This window comes from Euwallacea similis, chromosome 19 (genome assembly GCF_039881205.1).
Source record: "Euwallacea similis isolate ESF13 chromosome 19, ESF131.1, whole genome shotgun sequence".
Classification (NCBI taxonomy): domain Eukaryota; kingdom Metazoa; phylum Arthropoda; class Insecta; order Coleoptera; family Curculionidae; genus Euwallacea; species Euwallacea similis.
In genome coordinates this window covers 3,119,169-3,135,570 of record NC_089627.1, presented here as the reverse complement: position 1 = coordinate 3,135,570, position 16,402 = coordinate 3,119,169, and the positions used below count along the sequence as shown (strand labels likewise).

The 16,402-nt window shown below is 33.5% G+C and overlaps 1 protein-coding gene across 2 annotated transcripts in view; it reads left to right on the top strand.

The window, feature by feature from the left end:
* The first annotated feature begins 1,473 nt into the window (after positions 1-1,473).
* LOC136415252 (E3 ubiquitin-protein ligase RBBP6-like) overlaps positions 1,474-16,402 on the top strand; it is a 45,161-nt gene continuing 30,232 nt past the window's right edge. For both annotated transcript variants that reach the window (XM_066399752.1, XM_066399753.1), the window contains exon 1: positions 1,474-2,129. In XM_066399752.1, the coding sequence (XP_066255849.1) occupies positions 2,081-2,129 (49 nt within the window). In that variant the 5' untranslated portion in view covers positions 1,474-2,080. The remainder of the gene's footprint in view (positions 2,130-16,402) is intronic.

Below are 16,402 nucleotides of genomic sequence, written 5' to 3'. Positions count from 1 at the left end.
TAGGTAGGTACTATCTATATTTACTCATCTATATAAAGATTTGTGGTAGCTATAATTTTTAAATGTGGAAAATAATTGTACCAAATGACAGGCTAAACGTATTTTCATTATATACTTATACAGGATATTCACAAACCCTCTTGCCAAAAATTCGAAAACCCTGTATCTAGATGAGGAATAAACCCAAAAATTGCATTTATCAATGCAAAAGTTGAGGTTTAAAGTAAATATTGTTGAAGATGAATCAAAATTTCTGCATTGTGAAAAGTAATATGTTTTTTTGTTTGGAAAACTTGAGATGAGCCTCAACCAGGTACTGCCTGTGGAACTCGAGATATTCGAGTTTTTCGTCAGTAGTTCAGTAAAACTACCCTGAACTTTTAATTTTTCTTTATTTCAGTTTGAAAAAAACCTCTGACATACAAGTTATGATTGTTAGAGTAGTAGAATCAATTCTCAGTTAAAACTAACTGAGAATTTTATGCAAAACTTTTCTTTTACTAAGGGCTCAGATTAAGATCTTTGAAAACTTTTAGTAACAAATCTGTCACAATCCCTGTAACCACGAAAAAAATCATTAGAAAAAAAAGAAAAATTACACAACTAAAATTTATATATTATTTATGAAACACAAGAAAGTGAGTTTTAGCACTAAGAATGAGAGGCTATCTCTATCATTCGTTCATGTTTTTTTGAGCTTTTCTACGGATTTTCGCCTCCTTCTGTTTAAATTTAAAGTGGCTCTAAAAAACTAGTAAAAGCAACGAAAACTCTTTAACAGGTCCTTAAAACAAGAACTTTTTACTGCGAAATTATCAAGTGAAGGCATGAAAACCCCGCGGAATTAGTCAGTGGGAATAAACTGCATCTACGGTTTCATAGATTAAAGAAAGAACTCGCGGGAGGAACGAATTATGAGAAATGAAACCACTGGCGACAATTTCGATCATCCGGCTGTAATCAGATCGGGACAAATTTTTTTGTTTTGACTCTAAAACTGGGTCAAATTATTAATATCTGTTATTTTAATTTCGAATATTTTTCCTATTGCTCTGAGATTATCTAGTTCTGTACATGCTGTTAAAACATGTTGCTTAAAAATAGTTTTTGAGATACATGCTGAACTTAAATTTTCACCATCAAAGTCTTCAAGAGCGTCAGACTTTAGCAGGATAATGCCAAATTATTAGGCTCTTACGGTAACTCGAACATTTTAAACTCTGAAACTAACCACTAATTACTCATTAGTTTTTCGAGACATTTTCATGTTAAAATTGAATTTAAGTGTCCACTTCTGCTAGACCCATACGCTTCTTCCGCATTATCCTCGCCCCTCTCCAGCTTCCTCTTTCGCCTTCAGCAAGACTGCTACGACAGGATCACACTGCTGATACGAGTTTGGCCGATGTCATACGAAAGCCAGAAATATATCCTCTTCGGGACCATTGCAAGCTATACTAAGGTTAGTATGTCTATAGCTTTATCGGTCTAGAACCGTTCAGTCGATATTATGCTGCTATCCGCCCTACTACGCAACGCTAAAGCTGCTGCTCACTAAGAACAATTACGTAACATTATGTCACCGCTACATTGAAGTTCCCTACTATATTCCGTAGGCCACCGTCGCTACGAGAAGTCTCACGGTATTGCTATGTGATTTCGATTTGTGATAATTTTCGACACGCGGGTTTTGAGGACGGTCCAATTTTTTTGGGACAGGAGAAGTTACTTAATTCGAATGGGAAGACTGTTTTTATTTTATTTTATAGTAATTCATTAATTGATTGAAAAATCAAATTTTTGTGCAGCTCAAAAAACACGTGATTTTTTTTCTTTGGCAATTTTCAACTCAGGCTTAATTCGGTTCTAATCGCTTTTTAATATCGACTCAACAAACGTAACAAAGAGAAATTTACTTTCTTCCGTACTTAAAAAAAAATCGTGTTAAAAGGACGTTTTGAAGGACAATTAAATATCATGGTGCTATAACGAAACGAGAAATCAAATAATTTTTACGCGAGGGTGGCCGATGAGAAGGAGAAACTCGGGGTTGGAAAGCTCGGTGGTGTTTTGAGGGAAAATGGGAAAACGGGCGAGGAAGACCAGGTGGCGAGCATTGGACATTGCTGGTAAGTTCCCACTTCTTATTCGTTTTTTCTGATTTGAGAAAAATTTTTATTAAGCAGTTCCTATGAGAAAATATGTGACAAAACATAAGTACATGCATAATAAGTAATGCGGCTTTCTACCTAAACCTCCATTTCATTGCTCGTCGCTGATTTTGTAGTATCGACTTTTATCCAGAGTTTTCCAGGATTCCATAGATAATATATTACCAAAGAACTATCGGCAACGTCGCATTTTACTTTCATTTTGGTAAAACATTGGCGAGACATAGGGTGTCTCCATTTTCATTAGTCAATTATTAGGCAATGATGCCGAGATTTGTCAAATTTCCTAGCCTCGCTGAATGTCCCACGAGGGATAAATTTTGCTTTAGGAAGAAGTGTCATTTCATTCAGCATACCGGGTGATAGCATATGCATTGCCTACGGAATTTCTCCGTTGCTTCTAAAAGTTGAACTTAAAAGACTTGCAACTGCATAACTATACAGTTAAAGCTTTATTTATTGACACCTTTGAATTACGGACATCTTAAAATAAAAGACAATTTTTAGGATATCGAATTTTATAATAGGTGTTTTCTAGTATTGTGTATTAAAACATGGAAATATGTGTTGAATTATTTGTTAATGCCGCACACTCATACCGCTGCTGTACATGCCGATTTCAAAATGACAAAATTGTAACGAATTATTTTATGGTTCTTTGTTTTGTGGTCTTTATTGATTGATATAAACTATCTGTCAGCGTAGCTGTTAGTGCAGAAAAAAGCTAAAGATTTTGATAATTATTTTATGGGCATTAATCATTTTTAGATCGCAAAAAATGCTATTTCTCATGCCTTACTTGAATGTGAATCCGGAATATTTCACAACAAAATGGAAAGGGCAAAACAAAGTAACAATTAATGAAAAAAAAGTTAGATTTTTTTCTACATACAATAATTTCGCTCTGTATATTAAGTATAGCTGTATGCAATGTTAATAGATTTTATATTCTGTTTTCTGTAATAACTATGTCGTAGTATGTTTTATTTTTCTTAAATATATTTCTATTTAAAGGCATCTTAGGCTCCTGTTTTTTCAATCATTTATACCATTAAATCGAAAATAATGGATATTAAGAAATATGCAGGATATAACATATTATCATGGAGATATTTTAGGAGGTGATAGTACTCTGTAAAATAATTTTAAAAAATGCTAATAGACTTACAGTCAAAAAAAAGGTCTTAAAGAAGTTAGGTGTATGAAATTTCATCATAATTCAAGATATACCTAAGAAAAGCCCAAAATATGAGAAAAAAATGTAAAACTTTGCCATTCTGTATATCGAAAATGGCGCGTTCTTGACCATATTAGTATTTTTTTAACGTTTTACAGAGTAATATTACCTCCTAAAATATCTCCAGGATATGTTACATTGTGTATATAGGGGGCGCTTCTATAGCAGCCGAAGTTTCTGAGATATCGAAGGTCGAAAATTGGAAACTTTAAACACGAAACTGAACTTGTCACTACGAACTATACTGTTCACTGTCTACTTTTGAAATTTTAGAAAATATTTTGAAATTATTGAAGAGTTGATTTTTACTGAAATTACTCAAATTTTAATGTAAAAATGAGCCTGAACACCTCACATGAAGACTAAGAATTCTGGAAATACATATTGCAGTTTCTTCATCAAAATGCGCTTCCAAATTTGGAAAATAATTATGTATATATCTCGAAAATTTGGTGATAAACTTGTCATATGGTCCAAATTGGTGGTACATATATTGGAATCTTAAAAACCGTAAGAGTTAGAAAAAAAGAGATTTCCCCAAAAAATGGGAAAATTCTTGGAAAACATTAATTTTAAATTTTATTTTATTTAAAAATATTTTCCAAAGCAAGTCGAAAGCGATTTGAAAATAAAACATTGTTATGATACATTTTTGCGTCGAATTCGAAGACGTAAATAATCTATCGTCACCTCTTTCCGTATTATAAGGCTACCTTATTTTTTTGGATAGATTTCCGCGATTATGGATTATGGATTTCCACAAAGACTTTAACAACCTTTTTTAGTTGAATATGTTACATGTTCAAAATATGATAATAATAAAGGGGCCAACAAGCACTTACATACGTCGCCGATAAGGGTTTTTAAACCCTTTGAGAAAATAACAATATGGCGTGCATAAGAATTTATGAAGTTACCCTATATAGCTCCCAAACCTATGACGATAGATTATTTCTTGATAGATCGCATAGTGTCGTGTTGGGAGGATAAAAATCAGAAAAGTTATGATTCGCATTCATAAAATTGGAAATATATATAACCTTAGGAATGTATTCCTATTTTTCAGAGAATGGTAAAAAGGGAAGCGATTTTTGAACTGGATAAAAGTTAGAAAATCCTCGAACGCCTTGTCCGTTTGAATGTCTCTTTATCTCTTATCGTTTCCAAGATTCCCATGTCCATTTGGACCAAACTGCATATTTGAACATCGCTCCCATAGATTTAACCTCCTTAACAAGACTAATTTCATATACCGGGTGAGCCAAGAAGGTGGCTCATCCTTATAAGTTTTTTATTTTTAAACTTAGAAAGTTGAAATTTGGAAGGAAGCTATATTACAGTAGAGCCGATTGATTGACATTAATGACATTTATGTAGCACTTCCGGTTTAACCGGAAATGACCTCAACTTACGATTTTTAAATATAATGCCCTATAAATTTCGACTTTTTTAGAATCTAGAGGTCATTTCTAACCTAAAAATATATAATTAAAAAAAAAAGTGTTTTTTGGCTTTTTTTCGTGTCGAGCTACGCCATTGAGGTATACATATTAGGTACAATTTTAGGTCAGAATTAAGGGAAAAAATATTCATTTGTCATTTTATTGAGTACCTTTGCTTTTATGAGCAATTTAAATACCGAGAAACAGTTTTTCCCATTTATCTTCTGTTTTTCAAATGGCAACATAATGGCTCATTGCGATTTTCTGAAAGTTTTTTTTTTTTGATACTAAACACAATGTATGTTCATTTAGAAATAAGTCGTCAATTCATTAAAAACGTTCAAATTCAGAAAAAAATACGTTGGTCGTGGAATATGTTATGGTCGCCTTCGTTATGGCCGCTTTCCAAATGACAGAACAAGAGAATAAAATATTTTTACTTGTAGAAATTGCGTGCAATCCTAAAAACGCAAGTGAATTAAATAATAAAAAAATGCAAAATTACAGTAATAACGAAAAAATGATATGTTGTTAGTATTTGGAGAATGTCGTATTTTTTTACTCAGATTGCTCTATACGTTTCGGAAATCTCCATTGACGTTCAAAAATCAGAAAACCTTTTCCTTTCTTGGAGGAATTTCTGACCTGCAGTAACCCGGATTATTTAACATTACCCTTCGATAAAAAGCTGCGGTGGTTGCTTCAAATTACCAAATTGTCTTGCGTAATTTTAAACTGCCTTCCTCTGGTTCGAGCCGTTAGGAATCTAACTATCATTAGAACCAGGAAGACCTAATTTTGAATTACCATTACACAGCATACCTGGCATTACTGATAACACGTGCTTTTGACTCTGAAATAAACTGAATACGCTGTCTTCCGAAAAAAACCTTAAACCTTGGGAAAACATTAAATTTTCATTTTTTCGCTTTCTAGATCAGTTACCGCTTGACTCCAGATATTCAATTTATATTTGAATTGAATGAATATCAAAATTTGAGGGGTGCATATTGAGATGAGAGGTCTATATTCCCAACCAATACACCAGAAACTCCTTCGGTCATTTACGTGGAAATCCCCAAAAAAACTAAGTAGATTGGCGGCACAGAAACAGGAAGTTCTTAGATATTGTATTGGGACAGGTGAAGAGAGTGTAAGTTCCCACGAATTTTGGGCATGTAAGTCAACGACTTTCAAAGGCTGAAAACTGCCGTTTAAGTGATAAAAAGAGGGGCCATATATTGTTGTTATCTCAGTGTCAACAGACCTGAAAAGCACCAATTTCGACAGCAGACCTGAGAATTGGAAAGATCTCTTAAACGAAAAAATTAAATATAAATAAGCCCTGGAAGGATTTAGATTACAGTTTTCGAAGTTTACAAGATTTTGTATATTATTTTGAAGAGTATACTGCAGGATTTAAACTTGAAGTAGTCAAAATCTCTTGGTATGTAAGAGCAGCATGTTATGCTATACTCAATTACAATCCAGCAAACAACATTTCAAGTTTACTTTTTTCTGTAATAGGAGATTATAATCATCAATTGATTTTGTATTCACTTCTTTCGGAAGGTGATTAACCTCTGATTAAATGTGATGAACTATTTTTTTGCTTAGTCTTCCAAAAAATTCAGAATCGATATTGAAATCTCGATTTAAATTCTGTTGCTCGGGGGGCAATATAGCGAGGTCAAAGGTTTGCTGCATACGCACAATGGTTTGAGGCAAGAGGTCATTGATGATGTTATTTAAATAATTAGAGCGTTAGGATTGTGGAAAATATTGTGCATTAAGCCAATGACAAATTGGCTCCCTCGGTCTTGGGTGATATAAGACGATCGTCAAGTATACATAGTTGCAGGAGTTGTGTGGCAGCTAATAATACTTTAAAGAATAGTAATAAGCTAATTATAATGTCAGTAGGAGAGGCGAGAGCCAAAATCTAGTACAAAGTGTAATGTATTGGGTACTCATACTTTTGTCAAAAATTAATTATTATGTGCTTATAACCGTCTTTCCATCTCAGGCTTTTTATCGTTTACATTGTACCATGTACCTTCCTAAACAAATATTTGCCCGCGATTAAACTCTGACATCTCCAAGAGAGTTCGTTTAGACTTTTTGCAGCAATGCTAAAGATAAAGCACCTTCGGGTACCTGGCAAAGGCCGCATGCAAAAAAGAATAACCGTGCATATACAAACAGATAATTTAAATAATATGTGTCCTCCTGTGTCATAACCCATTGTTTGAACGGTTACGTTCAACTACACATAATTACGTTAACTATAAGGAATAGCAACAAAAAGCTTTTTCAATGCAGTGCGCTTGCCTTATTCATTCACAAATTTCTATTTGTCCAGCTGAAATGGGAATAGTCACGCGACGAAACTTGTCCGTGGGAAATTAATTAATAAAATCGACATTAGCTTGTATAAAGTTTTAATATAAAATATGCAGTCAGTGAATTTATTTAATGTGTGCAGTTTAACGAAGATATAATGGGTGTTTCATGTAGAGCGAAACAATCAGACGCAGTGTGCATGAAAGAAGATAAAAAATTATGTAAGCACAGACCCCCGAAAGTATCGCTTTTGAGACACATACCTATTACCAGTCAAAATTCATCTCATCAATTTCTTTTTGCAGTTTTCACGGTTTTTGAGATACTTAGTCAAATTCATGATGTGAAACTTTTTAACTGCGCTCTCTCCACAACAATTTTAACCTTGAAAGGCAGCACCAATAATTTGTCGCAATTTATGCTGGAAGTTCCTATGTCGTCTGCTATTTCAATATTAGATATGGCCCAGGTTATCAGAAGTACCGTTAAGTTTCCTTCTAGTCCTGTCACAGATCCTATACCTTCCCCCATTTTACTGATAATATCTCCGAGATCTGACCTAACTTGAAACACCAAAGACACCTCAAAAATTTAATTTTAGAACTAGAATCAATATTAAGAGGTTTATTAAGAACCGAATTTTCAACGCCCACTTAAGCAGCGACAGCTGCAGTGTTTTTCGAGCTAAAGTTATGGCCTAACCAACTTCCGCACTGAAAAGATACTTTGATGAGTACTCTTAATTGTAAGTTACCTGCGGTTAGTAAGATATTGAAGAAGTGGTCCTAAGGACCTGATTTTCAATGTTTTGTTAACTTTTAACATCAAGTTATTTTCCACAGAAGCAAAGAGTCTGACCAATATCCATGTTCGATTTCGACGTTTCAATCGAAATTAGCTTGCAGTTGATATTGCCAGCACACTAATAATTTGACCCTACCAAACGATTCTTTAATATCCTGCATGTGAAGTAATTTACAGTCAAGAGTAGCCGTCAGTTAAAGTATGTTAGTTAACGTGTCTATGTCAGTAGAGCAGGTGTTTCAGGTAGTTGCCTTTAGTCTAACTGTTGGTTAAGTATTAACTTCGGTATGAAAAGTATGTCATGTACCAGTTACTTATTAACTGACAGCTGTGGTTCCCTATCTAGAGACGGAGAACCGGTCCTAGCCACTACACAAGTGGCTGATCCAGCGAGTTAGAAAACTTTTGTCTAAAATAAAAAAGCTTTAGAGAGCCACTTCACTGATGGCTGATCTATCATTCGTTATCTTAAATAAGGTTAGGGATGCCTTCACGTTATCCTAGCACCGTCAGTGGAAAACTATGATATACAATGTGATTCACGTAACTGTTTCATTAGAAACTTTTGTACTTGTAACAAATCTAAATTTTTCATATTTGGGGGTTAAACTAATATAGATACCCTCTACGTTTTTAAAATATTTTGAAGGTCATATCACTTCCGGTTATACCGGAAGTCGAGGTCAACTTCCTTATTTCAAATGGAACACCCAGTATATTTTTGCATTTTTGGAATCTAGTGATTAAGCTGATTAAATTCTTATTAGGTACTCCTATACCTAAACCTAACTGTTTTAAAGATATTTTGGTTTAAAAGAAAAATCTTTTCAAAACACCATTTCTATAAAATTTTAAATTCTCAGCTATTATTGAAGCTGGCTTTACGAAAATTTGCTGACATGTTAACTAGGTATGGTAGATTAGGTTAATGTGAAAAGTTTTTATAAATATCATACAGGGTATCCAAAAAAACACGTCATATTTAAAGAACTTTGGTGGCAAAAAAGTCGCTTATTTCAAATAGATTACCCCATATATTTTCATATGTCTAGAATCTAAATTTAATTCTGAATTGATTATTATTAAGCATCCCTATACCTAAAATTAACGCTTTTGCTCTAATTTGCGATTTTTTAATATTGTACAATAATAATTCTAAGTATCTTAGTTGGCTTTGAAAAGAACATGGCTGCTTCCTGTAAAATGCGTTAATATAATTATCAATTTAATAAGTTCGCTCCGCAGTTTAACGCTTGTTACAGGAAGCAGCCCTGTATGTACAATTAATATTGTAGAATTATTATCGTACAATGTTAAAAAATCGCAAATTAGAGCAAAAGCGTTAATTTTAGGTATAGGGATGCTTAATATTAATCAATTCAGAATTAAATTTAGATTCTAGACATATAAAAATATATGGGGCGTTCCATTTAAAATAAGCGACTTTTTTGCCATCAAAGTTCTTTAAATATGACGTGTTTTTTTGGATACCCTGTAGGATATTTATAAAAACTTTTCACATTAACCTAATCTACCATATCTATTTAACATGTCAGCAAATTTTCGTAAAGCCAACTTTAATAATAGCTGAGAATTTGAAATTTTATAGAAATGGTGTTTTAAATAGATTTTTTTTTAAAACCAAAATATCTTTAAAACGGTTAGGTTTAGGTATAGGAATATCTAATAAGAATTTAATCAGCTTAATCACTAGATTCCAAAAATGCAAAAATATACTGGGTGTTCTATTTGAAATAAGGAAGTTGACCTTAACTTCCGGTATAACCGGAAGTGATACGACCTTCAAAATATTTTTAAAAAGTAGAGTGTATCTATATTAGTTTAACTCCCAAATATGAAAAATTTAGATTTGTTACAAGTACAAAAGTTTCTAATGAAACAGTTACGTGAATCACCCTGTATAAGTTGACCTAAACGCTGGTATTTTAAATACAACATCCTGTACATTTATGAAAATAATTTTGGGAACTGTGTAATGTGTATATTAATTTTCAAAAGGCATCTCTTTGGTAAATTTGTTAAATTTTAAGCTGATTGAAACTTTATTCCAGACGACACTCATTTCCATGTTTTTACCTGTCTGCTGTTTTTTAAAAATTCACAGTTTTTTTAAATCGATCTACGCCAATGATGCTTAAATGATTTTGTAGAATTAAAATACGTGGAGCATTGTAAGCTATACGAGCGACTGTATAAGGTGTCCGATCGGAAATGCCATCTGTCTGATATCGAAAAATTGCAACTAGAAAAAATTTAAAAATGTGTAATTATGCCATAAAGTCGATGAAATTATTGTTTTACCTAAAATATTTTTAAGATAGTGACCGTTTCTGCTATAACCGAAGTAGATGCCAAGTAATATGAGACTAGTAATATTTGGGCATCTTCTAAGAGTACCAAGACAATGAGACCTAAACTTGAATGACTTGGTCTTTTCAGAGTATTTCTATAGTTTTGAACGTGGTTTAAAGCTCAGCTTCTCCCACAGTTCTTCCGTAATTTCTGTGGCGATAAGAATTTTTCTATAGTATATTTATTTGGCTTCCCAGGCGGCAAGACTCGAACCGAGCGATTTCAAAATGAAAGCAACGTTGATAACTTTTCCGAGTTCTTGAGTTCTCATTATTGGAATATTTCCGCTAGATTTCTGAAATAGCTAAAGTGCAATAGTCTCTCTCCTCATTTCAGCATATTAGCAGTTCTGTTTCAGCTATGTCAGCTGCGATGTTGAATACTTTTAATTAGTCGCTCAAAACCATTTTCTTTCTTGTGGGTTTCTTAAATACCATTTTCACCAGAAATTTCAGTTTCCTTAAATAGCAACTCTAGAAAACGTAATATTTTGTCTGATTTAAAATAAGGTACTCACTCGTGTATTCATTTTATTTTCGACTTTAATCATAAGACACCGAAATCACATGGCTTCAGACATTTGACGTCTGTTCCGGCGTCCCATGATCTACTGCTGGACGGTGGAGTTATTTCTGGACAGACTCGGTAGAAACAGTATACGTGATTCGAAAATAGCTTACAAAGCGATTTGGGCGGACTGATCCGTGTGAAAAAATGCTTCTTATTCATGAAGCACGTGATTGAAACGCCTTTGGCTCGCTCACGTTTGTTTCACTATTTTTTCCTGGTTATAAATTATTAAGCAGTTACAGCATAGGCATTTCATGGAACACTATTATTATACTATTTTATAGTGTTTTCGAGGTCCAAGGTTGAAAATGAAATTCAACTAATAACACCAATAAAATAAACTGGAATTTCTGGCGCATTTTCATACCTTTATACTAAGGAGGCATCTTCCACATGAAACAAATTTTACTAAAAACGTAACACATTTAAACTTGATTTTCCGTGTAAAATCAAAACAAATTAACCTATATAATTGGAAGTGCCTTTGACAAGATGAGTGGTATAAAAAAGGTTTATAATGGATTAAGATTGACGCAGAATGCAAATGTTTATATCAAGCAGTTAGCTGATGAAATATGGTGTAATTAATTATTGTCTGTGTACAAGTTCCAAGTTGATTTTTAGATCTGATCGTTAAGTGAAGGCTGTGACAAGAAACAGCAAAATCAGGAAGTAATTCCTTTTTTTTCTGTGATGCCTACAACAGAAAATCTGAAATATGCCTATTGTTGAATGGAAAGCTTTAATTGGCATTAATCCAGAATCTATAAAAATATGCATAGAGTCTGGATAGTCCAGGGTCTGTGTAGAGGTCCTCAGGAATTTTCCGGTGGTCGACTGATAATCAGAACGTTCCATGTCTGTTTAATGCACTTTTAAGGATACTGCAATAATGTGCACAGGAGAAAACTTAACACCCTCTTCAGATATACCAGGTCTACCGGTATGAAATGAGCGCTATTTTGCGAAAATAAAACACCAATTTTAACAAGGAAAGAAAAATAAAATTTATTCAAAATGTTGACCATTGTTTTCTACACATTTTGACCACCTTTCTGGCAATTTATGGATACCACGCCAATAGAAATGTGCCTCTTTGGCATCAAACCAATTAGACACCCAATTTTCTACCTCTTCGTGAGAATCGAAGTGCTGCTCAGCCAATGCGTGTCCCATCGATGAAAACAAATGGTAGTCCGAAGGAGCCAATTCTGGTGAATACGGCGGATGGGGTAGCAACTCCCAGCCAAGTGTTTTGATGGTATCCTGAACCGGTGTTGCTTTATGTGGAGGTGCGTTGTCATGGAGCAAAATTACCTTCCCGTGTCTTCTGGCCTATTCTGATCGTTTTTCGATCAACGCATTGTTTAAATTAATCAATTGTTGTCGGTAGCGAACAGTATTAACGGTTTCACCAGGATTTAAAAGCTCGTGGTGCACCACACCTTTCTGATCCCACCAAACACACAGCATTGCCTTCTTGCCGAATCGATCAGGTTTTGTAGTCGATGTTGATGGTTGTCCCGGATTAAGCCATGATTTTTTCCGTTTAGGATTTTGAAAATAAATCCATTTTTCATCTCCAGTAACAATGCGATGCAAAACTGATTTTCTTTCGTGCCTTTGAAGCAAAATTTCACTGGTGTTTTTTCGGTTCTCCATCTGTCTTTCATTCAATTCACGCGGCACCCATTTTCCACATTTTTGGATCTTACCGATAGCTTTTAAACGATCAGAAATTGTTTGTTGTGCAACATTTAACATTTCTGCCATTTGCTTTTGACTGAAAGTGTCATCTTCATCCAATATTGATTGTAGTTCGGCGTCTTCAAACTTTTTTGGTGGTCTGCCACGTTCTACATTTTGCATATCAAAATTGTTATTTCTGTATCGTTGAAACCATCTTTTGCATGTTGCTTCTGATAAAGCATAATCACCATATGCCTCGACAAGCATTCGATGCGACTCTGCAGCACTTTTCTCTCTCAAATGAAAGCAAAAAATTAATGCTTTCCGCAAATCATCATTTTGCGGTACAAAATTCGACATTTTTGACACAATGAAATAATATAGTGTTATTTGTTCAAGGACTTGATTTGTACTAAATATGTTTGTCAGTTTGTATACCAATTAAGCAAACAAAAAAAAAGGTTTGTTTACAACAAATGCCCTATATCGCGACATTTATATCCTGACGCTTATTTCATACCGGTATACCTGGTAGTTTAAAAGGCATTTCTTGTATTTTAGAATTCGTCCTCTCCCATTGTATCCAGGGAGGTATTAGTAAATAACGTTCTCATCGTTTTTAACAAGAATTGGGAGAAATGGTTTCGGCTGGTGGTCGTCCATGAATTTGTTCTCCTTTCTGAGATATCGCAATAATTTATTGCAAATTGGAGAAATTGATGTTCTGAAAGTTAAATAACAGCTAATCTTATTTGAAATAAAGGAGACTTTCTCAAAAGACTTTCTTAAACACAACTGATGGTTTCCCTTTTAGTTGAAATGCTAGTGAAACTTCTAAAATGCAAATGCTATTCTCCAAAATTTAATTATTTTGCATTGCAAATGAGGGTTTTCCAAGTTAAATTAATAGGTTCTAAACCTTAAATTTGCAATAAAATTGGTTACGATTCCTAGGAGTTAATCGTTCTTGATTTCCACTTTAAAGCATTATTAAGTTCCGTTACTTTAAACCTGAACTACTAAAAAACTAAACTAACCCGAACCGTCTATTAGCAGGTCTTAGAAATTTTACTAACACGATGCTCTGATATCTTCTACGTTCTTTTTTTGTCCGAAATGATAAATTAATTATGGTAAAATTCTAACTATAAACTGTAAGCCAGTGGGTTAGATTTTTCATCAAGCCATCCTCTTTTGTGAATTTTAATCGTCTATATTTTTTTCCGCTTTAAGAGAATATGAACAACGCAGTCTTCTTTAGATTTCTTTCTAACGGTGTCGTGCAAAATGGGGCTCATGTATTGTAGATTTTAAGTTTTTTAGTATATTCTGGCATCTTACTTTGAATTATGGATGAATTTTAGTTCTTCTTCTATAGCTAAAATGTCTACCTTTTTTTTCAATTAGTTATGGTAATATTATTTGATCAACACAGGAACATTGTAGAAGATGCCTTGTAGTGTATTAGAGATGGAAAATCCAGGAAGTTCCACATCCATGAGTCGCAGATCATCGTAGATCTTCAAAACTGTCTCACCGATTACTAGCCAAATTAGGATATTTTATACAGATTCTCACTTCGTATTATGATCCAAAATGTGTGTTTATTTTCTAGAAGATGGGGAAGATTTCCAAGATTTTGTTTATAGGTCTGGGAGTTTGATTTTCTCATATTGCAACAACCGTAGATCCTTTTGGGTGAAGAAACTTACATTGCAAGTAAATTTCATTTACTACACTTAACATCTGATTCAAGACATAAATATGAGCGAATTTGCACTAGATCAGAGGCCAGATGACTCACTTATTTTAAAAAAATCTGGACTCAAGTGCCGTCTCTTATTTAATGTGACTTACTTTAACTCAATCATTAATATTGAATACCTTCTAGAATTAAGGAATAATGATCAAAGTGTCCCTGCCTCTTAGAGATTAAGAAATATACAGGGCGGTCTAAATTTTGCCCCTGAATAGTACCACGTTGATTTGCGGGCGGTAAAAGTTTTGACAGAACATGTACAGTAAAATTTTACTTTCGGCTCGCAAATCGTGCGGTAAAGTTCTACTTTCAGTTCTCATATACGTGCAGTAAATTAAATTTATTAACTTAGGTCTGAGGTACCTGTGCCGGTATTCCCATAGTACCCACTTATATTTTCAGAGTTTTCCTCATATCAGATTAGTCATTCTAACCATTTTCCTAGAACTTATTATTAGAAGTAAAAAGGTCGAAACATAATTCTCATTGCGGCTCACAAGGAGCCAATTCGAGGCTTGATGTAATATTCACGATCAATATGCCTTTTACAAATTATCTTTAGAAACAAGTTCGCCATTAATTAGATAGTAAAAGTTGTACAACAAATAATTTAGCGATCTTTACTCGACTTTTTAGACTTATAAATTAGTTGAAGTAATTCATGGTTCGCTAGAAACTTAAACAATCTGGGGGCACTGTCGCCATAATGTAATAAATCACATCATAATATATTTTACGATTAAAAAAAATACAAAATATATGCTAACAGGCCGTGGAAAATTTGGATCATTTCCCAGCAATTTGCCGTCAGATGTAACAGTGCTTGATTCAATACTACGACATGTGACTTTGGTGATGTCGGTTGTACCCATAAATTTTTGTAAATTTGAGCAAATTCGTATTTAAAGGGAATAGAAATAAATTTATTGTTTGCTTAGATACTATGCAAGTGATCTGAAAATAGGTGATTTACAAGCTTCGGTGTCACAGACCTGATAGTGAAAGCGATTTTAATTTTATTACAAAAGAGTAACATAGACAACAGAACCTTCTAATTCCTGGAATGAAAATGGGTTGATTCAGCTCAATTTATCTATGTGCAAAGATGCTGCGATTTTCTGGTAGAGGTCTTCAGAGCTGTTTTAAAAGCGGGTTCTTCTTGAATAATCTTGAAACACAGTACACAATTTTGATCAAATTTTGTTTAAATTTATATCGAAACTACTCAATATCGGTCTACATACATGGGCATTACACTGACATAGCTCTAAAAAGTTCCCTATCTACCAAGTGGGTCAAAAAATATTTAAACTCGGTTAAATTTAATAATAACATTTTGATGAGTAACAAGTCCATTTCTCTTCTTTTATGCTCATATGGACAGTATTTTTTCAAATATTTTTTACCTCTTCATGTATCTTCAAATTCCGAACTGTTTTAGAGTAATTCGAATTTTTCTGAAGTTGAAATGAATCGTTCAATAAGTGATTCTGAACTGCCCTTAAGGTTATATAGCTAAATTACGTTTTTTCTCCCCCGAGCGGAAGTGAAACATCGTCGAAACATCGAAATGGAACAATGTTCTATATTTTAATAAAAAAAACCTCCAAAATTGCATAACATTTAAATAAATTTTTAAAAAATTGACTGTACATCTTTTTAATTTTTAGCAAATAAACATTTGCATAAACAAATTAAAATTAATTGCCTTTGTTTAGTGCTTATTCAAAGGTCAAAAACATTGTGATTTTCAATTAGGTGTAAAACGGTACGGAATTTGAAGATAAAGGAAGAGGTTAAACAATAAATGGAATAGTATTAGCTGTAACCTAAAATTTGAAATTAAAATAAATTAAATTGCTGCTCAGCAAAAAGTCCTAAATTTAGCAAACTTTAAATATCTTTTATCTACCCGGTACATGGAGAGCTTTCGTAGCCTCCGTCAGTGTAAACTAGTGTATCTATTTCGAGCAAAGCGCTACAAGGCATTTCAAAACTAACTGAGAAAAAGGTA